General features: G+C 38.3%; 1 protein-coding gene across 1 annotated transcript in view; it reads right to left on the bottom strand.

Moving 5' to 3' along the window:
• The window catches only part of APOB (apolipoprotein B), a 35896-nt gene that overhangs the window by 384 nt on the left and 23395 nt on the right, over window positions 1–12117 (bottom strand). Inside the window, 4 exon segments of the mRNA XM_042032880.1 lie at window positions 2–1612; window positions 2690–2873; window positions 3712–3826; window positions 4266–11837. Coding sequence (XP_041888814.1) covers window positions 2–1612; window positions 2690–2873; window positions 3712–3826; window positions 4266–11837 — 9482 coding nt within the window.

The following is a 12117-nucleotide window of genomic DNA, read 5'->3' as shown; positions in this document are numbered from 1 at the left end:
ACATGGGCACCTGTATTCTAAGCTCTCCTTGACGAACAGCTACATACGGTTTTATGCTCTCAGCTGTTATTTGCTCAAGCCAGCGAAGAAGCTCTGAGATATATTGCAGGAAAGCAGAGTAATTTTCTATAGTTAGATCAATTAACCTTTTGGCTTCACTGATTAGCTTTGCTTGGGACTGACTAAGCTGCCCATAGATCTCCCGGAGTTTTTCTTTGAGTTGCTTGTTATGTTCATCAATTTTCCTCTTAGCAGCTGCAGACCAATATCGGATTTTTTCCTGAGCAGCAGATGAGAGTTCCATGATCTTCTGTTTTCCTTTTCCTTCAAAATCAGTTATAAGATCATAATATTCCTGACTGTAGATTTCCACCAATTCTCTTACTTGGTCTGTCAGGCGTGTAACAATGCCAGCAAGATCTCCAACATACGTATTGTGCCAATCCACGAGAAGATCTATGATATCCTTCAGCCATTCCAGTACCTTGTCTTCCACCTCATAGTATTTCACTGACAATCCAAGTGTAGTTGGATCAAAATATTCCTCCCGCAATGACTTTACGTAGAGGAGCAGCTGGTGCAGCTTTTCTGAGAGGTCCTGGAACGTCTTCTGGCTGAAGTCTTTGAACTGAGAAACATATTTTTTAACATCTTTTGTCAAGGATCTCAGCTTCTGGGCAAAGTCTGAAGCCATTGCATCTTTGTACAGCTGTTGTGTTTGGACTTTAATGTCTTCAAAATTTTTGGATTGCAAGCTTCTAACCATTTCTTCTACCTTCTGAAAAACTTGTTGCACTACTTGTTTCAGTTGCTTCAGCCTTCCTGCAAAGTCAGCTTCCTGAAGAGTAGCAAATGTCTGCCTGATTTTTTCCTGCAAATCTTTCAGCATTGCTTTAATTTGATCAAGTACATTACGGCCTCTAAGAATTGTTTCAGAAGCAGGAAGTCTGACTTCCAGCTCATTGATAGCTGCAATCAAGGCATCGAAGTACTCCTGAAGTTTTGAAAGGCATACATCAGCACTTTTTGCTACCTTCTCTGTAGTCATGATGTATATTTCTGCACCACTGTACTTTTCAGACAGCCCAGGGACCTGGAATTTTGTGGTTTTCAGGAATTCAGTGGCTGAGTCAATTATGTGTTTTATTTTCTGGTGGTACTCTTCTATTATGTCAATTAAAACATCCAAAAGTTTTGCTTTTATTCTTTGATAGTCAAACTGTTCAGCCTGATCTGCTGCTCTTCTATAAAGCCGTTTAGCTTTGAACTTCAGCTCCTGATATTTGTCAGAGGCATCATTGGCGGCCGTGCGAAGCTGAGCATCTATTTCATCTATTTGATTTGCAGCAAAAGTGTATGCTTTTTCAGCATTATTCTGCATTATATTCTTCATCTTTAAGGTGGCAGCACTAATTTCCAGTCCCATATGCTCCTTATGGTACCGATTAACATACCTATAGACTGCATCTGTCATTTTAGGCACTCTTTCTTTCAGACCCAACAGCAAGTCTTTGGCAGCATCCTCATTCCAGTTGAATTTCATTTGAATCCGCTCAGGTTCCTTGAAGGATATCTCACCTTTTAGTATGTCAATGTCCTCCTGGGGAGCAGACTGAAAATACAAAACAGGGTAAGAAAACTCCAATATTATTTATGAGCGTATTTCAACATTCTCATTGTTGCATCTTTAATTTTGTCATTGATTAAGACAAGCACTCTCCAATTTTTTGTCCACTGTCTGTTTGCTGTCTGTCTGCTCTCATCTTGAAAGGTTATTTTGGAAGAAATTATCTCGTACCAAGCTACTTCAAGCTTCTCCAAAGAGCAAGGCTAGAACATAACTTAGTCTGGTCTTCTTTAATATCTGACTGCAAATAAGATTTTTCCTTCCTTTGTATTAAATGCCTATCATGTCTCATAAGGGAGGTGAATTACTTGGGAAAATGAGCCTTCTACTCATTCCTGAAATCAATTAAAGTGAATTCAAAAAGCATTTTCTTCATATGAAAATATTACAGGATTTAATTTTGTAATCATTAAAATAAATGAGACAGTTTAGACAGAGTAGTTACTAAATCCTCAAATGAGAATATATTTACATGTATAGTTTTTCCATTTTTATAGTAAATATTGAATTATGAGTTTCTTGTGATCCCTAAATTAGTATATAATTTTGGAAGGTAAGATTTTAATTCTGAAATTATTGCAGTATGCCAATAATAAAAGCATGTATTGTAACATATTAAAGGATTAAAAAAGACACTTCACAGATGCTCTAACCTCTTCTGGTGGCCTTATTCCTATAATGGTCACTTATGTAGTAATTCTAAGTAGCCATCAGGCTACTTAGAATTACTACAACCCTGGGCTATGGCTATCTATTAAACCTGATGGGTAGCTTATCTAAAACTGACTTTGTACATTCTACCCTTTCAGTGGGTGTGCCTTCTTGACCATAGGAGATGGAAAAAATAACTGTGTGAAGGAGTTGAAAACACCTCTTTACATACATAGTACTTTTAGTACTGGAAAGGCCAGTGTAGGAAATAAAACCTTTTATTACTGATAATATAGTTTTTATTTGGTAGTTAATTTATATCTCAACATAAGCACACACAAAATTTAAAAGAGAACTTTTCCTCTGACCACATCAAGCATTTTTGCTTTTTATTGCTCATATCAGACTTACCTGAGTTTGGTAGTAAACTCTGGCAATGAAAATTTCATCATCCCCTTCAAGGACATAAGCAAGGGTCCCGGCTGAGGGTGAGGATATTGAGCCGGATGATTTCCTTTCATTCTCTTGGTAACGCACATGAACATCTGTGAAAGTTGGGCTGATGATATCTAGTGACAAAGTGTCCACCAGGGCTCTGAAACCACAGTAAATACACAGCTATGAATCAATGCACAAAGCACAAGCCCAATGCAGTACGTCTGAATACAGTAACACCTATAATTTCATATATATACATATATGTATGTATGTAAACAATGCCTTTATCGTGAAAATAAAATGTAGGGTTTACTATCCACATTTCTTAGAATTTAGCCTGACACATTCAAAACTTCATGCCACTGCAATTTTCCTGTTTTAGATAAAACTACATTGAGCTCTGTTGAGAATTTTCATTAAATTAGGGTAGCAAAATAAAACCTGTAGCTGTACAGTTGTCAGCTTTCTACAGATTTTCACAAACTGACTGCAATTTTTCCACCAACACAAGTGTAGGCACTACTGTTTATCTGCATTTGTACTTGCCTTCACCGATTCTGTCCCTTGGATGTATCAACACAACACTTGCAGATCAAAACAGGCAGTAAGACAGCCAAGTCTGACGTGGGCACTTGTGAATAAAAATTACTCTATAATGGTTTGTGGTGGCAGAGGGATCCACTGAGAAGAAACCCAGCTATGTTGATGGTTAGATCTAGAACTGCTCTGATTATAAAATACCGTGTTTATGTCTCAGCGGTTTTCTGACATGGGGCTGGTGAGAAAAGCTGTTCTAGAAACCCTGAGAGGGAACAGCTTTAAAGTTACCTTGAGAAGGAAAAGGACACAGCCAATAGCGTGTCAAAATAGGTGGGGTAGATACACAGGTTCTTATCAATTACTGCAAAGCACCCTAGGGCATTAGAGATCAAAGCAACAACTCATCACTTGCAATTGTGTCTATTATAAATTGTATTATTAGAGCAAATCTTTACCCAAATCCTGAAATAGTCAGATTTTCCTTGTAGTTGGCACTCATGTCACGATGTGAAAAGCTGCCAGTTGTCTTCATAACAAACATGCCTTCTTTATATTCATAGTTTGAAACAACTGTGAAAAAGATTTCAAATGTGTGTATTACCAACAAACAATATAAAAGACATATCCAGTTGTATGTTTGATGGCCAGTTGTGGGGTATTTCACTGGTATGTCAAATTATGATTCAAGAAACTGAATGTCCATAATTCCCAAATAAAAAGATATGAAAAAATTTGTTTGACAGGAGCATTTTAAAATTCACATTATATCTCAACATGGATATGACACACATATATATAGTCATTAGCCTTCAGGGTGACTGACTGAGACTCTGATAGTAATTTATGAAAAAGTGCCACTGCTGATAAAAGAAGTGTTCTCTAACATCAATGCTAAATAGACAAAAACACCTTCATATGCAAAGGCCTGGGGAAAAAAGATCTGAAAAAGCCTAGTCTACAATAATTTTTATCCCCTAAAATTATGGAATATAACATTTTAAAGTCTTACCACTCAGGTCATATTCCAGGAATTGCAATGTTGAGCTGCAGGTGGAGTCAATGGAATGTTCAAAAGAGTCCTTCCTATTTGTCAAGTCTGTTCTCCAGGTGACATTGTACAAAGGGGAAGACACTTTGAAAGATCCAGTCAAGGCACCAAATGATGGGATGTAAATTCCAGCAGGCAAGGATATTTTCAGAGGGGGGATCTCAATTTTCTGTTCAGGAATGGTAATTGTAGGCAGTTCAAAATCTGCAATTTTATTAGCTACTTCATCAAGGTCTACAGAGAAACTGCCAAATGAAACACTCTTTGGTAAAGTGAATTGAGACATAGTTATTTGGTATTCAGGTATTGTCACCTCAAAAAATGGCATTTTATATTCTTCTAAAGTAATATAATTTGCTCCTACATCCACTTTGGGGAATCTTAGTTTTGGCAGTGTGGGCAAATGGACATCAAATGGCATTGTGCTTAGTGTCTGTGGAATTTTTATGTTGCGCATGTCAATGGTGTATGCTGGGACCTGGAGAGTGGTGAAAGGAAGGCTGAACTCTGGAGTGCTGAGAACAGGGCTTGGGGCCTTTAGGTGTAACTCAGGAATAGTGACAGTGAAGCCATCGGTCAGCTTATTCACAGGTATGGGGAAAAAGTAACCATCCTCACTCTTTGTGTACACGAGGGATGCCGAACCATTCAAGTACTGCTTCCTGTCAGCACTGGTAGTGACGTCCAGCTTCCAAATATCCCATAAGCTCTTCTCAGAAATGGGACACTTGATGTCTTTGAGGAAATCCATGTATCCTTCCAAAGATCCAGAAATAACAAATTTTGCCTTTGATTTTTCATTTGATAACTGCATATCATGACTGAGAGATAATGAGTGAATTTGGCCTTCACCCTTCCAGCTAGCTTTCTGGTTTGCAGGACTGATTTTCACTACAACAACCTCATTAACTGATGCCATGCCCAGGTAGGGATTTGGCTGAATGGCTTGAATCTGAAGATCTGCTGATACATCCCAAGGAGCCAGCTCTAAGGTTGCTTTGCATCTCTGAGTCCCTGTTGTTGTGAAACGAGATGTACATTGTGCATAGTTCTTCCCATTGTGCTCCCAGACAGCATAAATACGACGGGTAGATGCTTCAACTGCAAGTAATTCTTTGATTTCAATGATCCAGAGTCCATCTGCTTTAGAGTGGGCCTCAAACTTGAGGGATGACCGAGCTCCATTAGCATTCAGATAGGCATTTGCCTCATGGTCTAAACTTCCAGAAAATGCATTTCCAGTGTAAAATACTCCATCAATATCCCCAGTTGTAGAAGATTCTACTGATATGTAATATGTAAGGCTCTCTAAAGCAAATTTGTGAGCAATTTCTCCCTTAGCATTTGTACCATATTTGGGAGTATTAAAATCATACATTAATTTTATTCCTGAGGAAAGAGTGGGTTTAGATTTCGTATTTCCAGAAAGTTCTTGGCTGAAATTAATTTTTAAAACTGGTGTATCGACCTCTATATTTGTTGCCACTGAAGCTTCCATGATCCTCTTTAAGAGAGTGATAGTGCTATCATGGTTTCCTCCTAGATATTTGTTATTACTCAGGGACAATGCTGTGGCCAGCTTCAACCCCCTTTTTCTTGTCAAACTTGTTGAACCATCCAGCTTAAATCGCAGAGTTTCAATGACAGAAGAGGATAAGACACTGAGATGTCCAACAATATCTGACTGATTGAACAGCCCAGCATTTGCAGCTAAAGTGATCACACTGGATTTAAATGAGAAGTCATAAGTAATGTTACCCATGGCAGGAACTAAGACATGGTTTGCTGAGCTGTTGATTCTGAATCTGGGAAGCTTTAGTGTGCGTAGGTCCTGAGGGATATGAAGGACTGGAAGCTCAACAGAAGGTACGACTAGTGTGTAAGATGGAACTGAAAAGCCAATAATTGGGACTGTGAATCCTCTTGTGCTTATTTCTTTTGGAAGAGTGAAACCAAAGGCTGGCATCTCAGCAGTGAAAGGAGAGACTTCAATATTCACAATTGGAATGGTGTATCCTGGAATCCTGAGGGTCCGTGGTAGTTTGTTCAGTGATGTTTGTATTTTGTATTTGTCAAATTTTGTTTTGGCCTCATTATATGACTTTGTGAGAAAATCTAAAGCTGCATTTCTTCCTTTCTCAAAGTGTTTGTTGAACAAAAGGATGTTTTTATTAAGTACTTCATGCACTTTTGCTAAAGGAAGTGGGATTATATGCATGTCTTTGTTTTTCTCATACTGAGCATTCAAATTTAAATCAAAGGATTGTCTTGTTGTCTTCAATAATTCCTTCAGGCCTACCTGTTCCCACAGCGAATAATCTTTCAGCTGAGGAGTTTTGATTCCAATGTAGGGAATCTGAATCTGAGGAATGGTTAGAGGAATATTTAGGAAGTCCAGGTTGGCATCTCCATTCATTTCGATATGAGCTTCAATTCTGTCATCATTGTTGCCAGCAGACATATTATGGGAATATCTGTACTGATTGAATCTGCCAGTAGCTTGCCAGTTGATCTGCTGAACAGAAGAACTGAGGGCAAACCCATAGTTATTCAGAAAGTCAATTTTGCCAGTCAGTTTCATTGGGAAGCTGATTTTCACATTTCCATCATTGTTTGTTGAAAGACGAATTTCAGAGGGGTTTGCCAAGAAGGAAAGCTCATTATTTACAGTTCCAGTAATCCGTCCATGGAGCCGAGCATTATGAGAGCCTGTTAATTCTACTTCCATTCCTAGAAGCTCTCCTGTGCCTTTCACGTTCAGAAGGCTACGTCCCACACGCTGTGACTCAATTTCAGACTGAATCTGAAGTGCTGCAGACATTAAGGAATGACATTCATATCTCATAGCTTGGTTGACTTTCAGGTATTTATCATTTATTCTGTTGTTAGCAGAAAATGTAATACTGGGGCCCTCAACCTTGAAAGTGGCATGTGAATCATGAGTGCCTTCATCGGAGAAATTAGGTGAAGCCCATTTCCAGTTTCCTTTACCAGCAGAGGTAAATGATATGTATCCTGCTTCTATCTCTGTTGTCATGTTATTGACCAGATCAGCTTGGCTGGAGAAATCAGCTTGTGGAATATTCAGTCTGTGGGAATATGCCGTTCCACTCTGCATCCAAATTTTTCTTTGCAGCTTGACCATTAAATTATTCTGTAGTTCTATTGAATTTTTCTTCGTATGTAAGTTTGCTCTAGTTTCAGCTTCACCTTCTACTGAGGTCCCTAAAAATACCACTTCATTGGTGTGATCAACTTTAAGGAACCTATGGTTGACTTTCATGGCATTTTTAAAGTTCAGCTGCTTCATGTCAGGGGCCAGGAGACGTGAATCTGCAATCACACTAAAAACTAGGAAGTCTAATTTGGATGTCGTTTGAGCTGAAATGGAGGTCACAAATTCTGGACTGTTTGCAGATGTTGTAGTATTATGAAGCTCAGCTTGTGTAGACAGTGTGAAGAATGGAGAGGTGACTCTGAAAGCACCAGATAATTTGCCAAATGTAGGGACAGTCACAGCATGTGGGATACGTGGGAGCTGGAACTCTGGTATCTTTATGTTAGGAATCTGGAGTTCATTTAGATTTAGCTTTGGAATCAATAATTCTGGTATTTGAAACTGAGGCATTTGTATTTCTGGGAAAGAAATGTCAGAAAAAGGCATATCTCTCATCTTCAGATCTTTCAAATAGACATCGATAGATGGTAACTGAAACTCAGCAGACATGAATTTGTCTATTGTTCTCACAATCATAAGCTTAATCTCAATCAAGTCAATTGCAAAGGAAGGTACTTGAAAGGTATTTAGAATTTTAAATTCTGGGGTAGTAAATTTCATTGGGATTTTCATGTCCTTTAGTCTCCTAATATTGATCTCATAGGAGGGGACAAGGAGATCAGTCAGTGGGACAATGAATTCTGGTGTTCGAAATGTTGCTTCCCGAAGACTTCGGAGGCTAACCTCAAAGGCAGGTATGGTGACTATAACCATCTTGATTTCAGGGACTTTAAATCCAGTTTCAACAAACTGTTTTATATTTTCAGCCCAATTTTTTAGATCATACTCTTCAGCCAACGCAGTGATTTTTTTTAAAGCTGTGATCCATTGGTCAGAAATGTATACGACAACTGAATTGTAGAATTGGCTTATCTTTTGAAGACACCACTGGAATTCTTGGGAAATATCCATTTCAGAAATCCTCTCTTTCAGGTCTTCCAGATGTTCATTCACCTTGGCTTTGAGATTAGCAAATGTTGTTGAGTCAATGAGCTCCCTGAGCCAGTTAATTATTGCAGCAAGCTTTGTGTCCTTTAGTTGTTCCATGTATTTGGAAATCACAGATCTAAAATCTCTTATATATTGTTTCAGTGCTTCTGCTTTCTGTGGAAGTTCTAGATTTCTGAGTTCCTCATTTATTTTCTGTGTCACTTCTCGAATTTTGTTATTTGTGTCATCGACAAATTGGTTATAATCAAAAGCCTTGAGCTTTTTAATAACCATATCAAGGAACCTGTTGACTTCCTTTATCATCTTTTCATAATCAAAAGTTTGCACTTTCTTGACAGCATCATCAACAAAAGCAACAACTTTATCAAAGCAGGACTTCCCATCGATATTTTGCAAGTAGATGGTCAGTTTCTGGACAGTTTCTTTTATTCTGTACTTGTTAAGCAGTTCTATCATTCTGTCAATTAAAAAATATATCCGCTTATCAATTTCATATTTTACAATCAGTTTGCGCATATGACCACGGAAAGCGCTGATCTTCTCAGATACTTCATATTCCTCTATCCAATTTAGAATAAAGTCTTTGATTTGTTCAAGAATTTCATTAATTTTTTCGATTGGCAAAGATCGCTTAAATTTTTCTAAACATTCTTTAGCATCAAACGCTTTAATCTGTCGTTTCAAATTTTCTGCAATGCTTCTGACATCAATATTCTGAATCTGAATCTTGAGTTGTTCTAGGTTTTCCTGTATCCTAGCTGTAATCCCGTACTCATCATCTACATTTTTAATCCAAGCCAAAGTGCTGCTTCCGATTTTGTTAAGATCATATTGTCGGAAAAAACCCCACAATTTTTCAATGATGTTGATTACAGTTGTTCTTACCTGATATTTGTTTTCTAGAGCTGTCATTGTTTCAACTATTTGATCAAGAAGTTGTGCAGTAAGTGCTTTAATGTCATACTGCTCATAACAGTCTTTGATGTATTGCTCAATTTCTATCAGATAGATCTGCAGCTGAGACAGTATTTCTTGAAGATTGTCCATGGCTTTTTCCAGCATAATTTGGAGATCATCAGATGTTATTCTGTAGTCCTTTGTGAAAGCAATAAAATTATTTTTCATGCTGCTAACTTTGCCTTTGATATCTAATTTGTCCATGTAATCGCCAATGTCCTGTGGCAGTTTGTCCAAAGTTGCCTTGTATTTTTTCATGTGTTGTTCTATGTCTATGTTCTTCAGGTAACTTTGTATGGCCTGCAGTGTGGATAGAATGGCGCCCCTGAGTTTTTCAAAGTAAACTGGCAAATTTTCCAAGAAGGGCAGGCTAATAACATGCATATCTTTATTTTTGTCATACTTCACAAAGCCAGAGATGCTGAATTCTTGAGGCTCCGATATGCTGTCCCTGAGACCCAATACATCAATTAAATTAACTTCTTGAGATGTTAATGGTAGTATGACTGATGTGTCCATTACAGAGAGATCTGCTAAAGCTCTTCCATTAAGTTCCACACCGATCTTTTCTGCATTATTGAAAGCACTGAAATCTTGTGAATATACATTATTGTTTAGCTGACTTTTCAATTTCCAAGCACTTGACTGCTCTGATGGAGTAAAAAGCATATGAACTTTGTTGTCAAGCAGCGTAGTGTACCTTCCTCTAGACTTCAAGCTATGGCTGGTAGAGCCTTGGTAATCATGGGAGATAGTGAAAGCAAGAGGCTCTGCTTTAAACAAGAATTTGCTGTACAGGTCTCCTGTGTGTTCACCCACAGCAACCAGCTTTCCATTGGCATTGGTGTGTACGTCAGCGGTGATGACAAATGGGGACATAGTAGAACGCACAGCATTGCTGAAACGGAGAGATTTGGAATCACAGTTTGTGTTCATGGTAACTGAGGAAGAAAGTCCCGCCACATCCAGATGAGTTCTGTGACTCACTGCTGCACCTTGAACATTTGCCACGGTGTCTGTTTTGAAGTCTGCAGTTAGACCAGCACATGTGAGGGTGTAGGCGTGTCTTATTTCATCTTCTCCGTGGGCTCCTCTGACATTGCCACCCAAGTTCATATTCAGAGGCTCGAGAAGGAGTTCTGCTTTGTTGGAAACTTCTGTTTTAGTGTATTTAAAATTATTGGTCAGTTTAGCTGTTAGTGAGCTAGGCTCCAGCTGAAGGTCAAAAACATGTTTGTGGAACTTGTCAAAGCTGAAGCTGTTGTCTAATTTTGAAGCAAACGTTAAGGATAATCCTGGAATATTCAAATCATTTGTGTACTCCAACTTAATATCTTTGAATGATCCTTGCAAATTATTTGAGAATTTGAGTCCTTCTCTATTAACTCTGAAGTTTAAAACATGTTTGTTGTCCATACCCAGAACCGCACTCTGATATTCACTTCCCAGTGTTATTTCTGTTAGGCTCACTCTTCCACCTACGTTGAACTTTGCATTGTTTTTCCCATAGCGCCCAGAAGAGGACAGTGACATGGAGCCTCCAGCAGTGTCAAGCTTGGCATTCATTTCGCTCTGCATTACCAAGGGACTCAACTGCACGTTGGTGGTTGCACTGCTGGCTAGACCATACCGATTGACATTGAGTGATGACTTATGTGCAGCTCGATTCTTCTGATCAGTCAGGGAGATATCGGAGTTGAAAACAAGATCCTGGGAATTGAGAGAACCTGCAAACAAGGCAAAATACTGGATTTGCTTGTAAGTGGCTTGGTACTCTGATCGAAGTGCTGCCATCTTCTTTGACAAAATTATTTCAAGCTTATTGACGCCTGCAGTATGTCGATAGCTCCCGTTGGTTACAGATGACATTTTCAGCTGGCTGTTTTCACACTTCAGTGAAGCTGTGTTCTTTAATAGTCCATTTTGTACATCAGAAACTGAAGTAATGGAAAATGAACCATCACTGTATCTGCCAGATATCTGATTGGTAGCCTGAAGGTAAGAAGAATCCAGTTTCAGATTTGATTTTCCTTCTAAAACCCGTCTCCTTTCATTGTATGTGGTAGACAGAGTGTAAATGCTTCTTGCAAACACAGAAGCCACTTCCAGCTGCCCTTCCATTTTGATGTTATTGGTATTCACATTGTTTATCTTTTCAGAAAAAATATCACCGGAAAATGAAAGCTGAGGACTTGATGCTGTAAGTGATAAGGTGTAGTTTGTAACTGGAATAGGTTTGGAACTCTTTCTGCCAGACAGCTTAAAAACTGATGTCAAGACTCTGTGCTCCAGGTGATTTTCATATTCACAGATGAATCCATTTCTGTTATATGATGCTTCTCCAGAACCTGAAATAGGAAAAAGAAGACTAAAGGTAAGTGCCTCTGTACCTTTTTAAGAACTTGTCTGATACCGCTGAACTTCTATGCTACTTTGAATTGCAATTACTGTTTTAAAGTTTTTTGTTTTAAAGGCCTAAGTGTTTTGATAAATACTAAATATTTCTGTAAAAATGGCTACTATTTTGATATTTGAAGCTAAAGTTCTGAACTACAAATAAATTTTTTCTCTACACAACTAAATATAATAATGTGAAATGATACAAAGTTATGTCATTATTTAAACTTA

Source organism: Corvus kubaryi, unplaced genomic scaffold (assembly GCF_017639235.1).
Source record: "Corvus kubaryi isolate FWS band 111438036 unplaced genomic scaffold, C.kubaryi_AGA036_p1.0 37354, whole genome shotgun sequence".
Taxonomy (NCBI): Eukaryota; Metazoa; Chordata; class Aves; order Passeriformes; family Corvidae; genus Corvus; species Corvus kubaryi.
The sequence above is the reverse complement of the archived record's forward strand: the minus strand, read 5'-3'. Positions and strand labels throughout refer to the sequence as shown.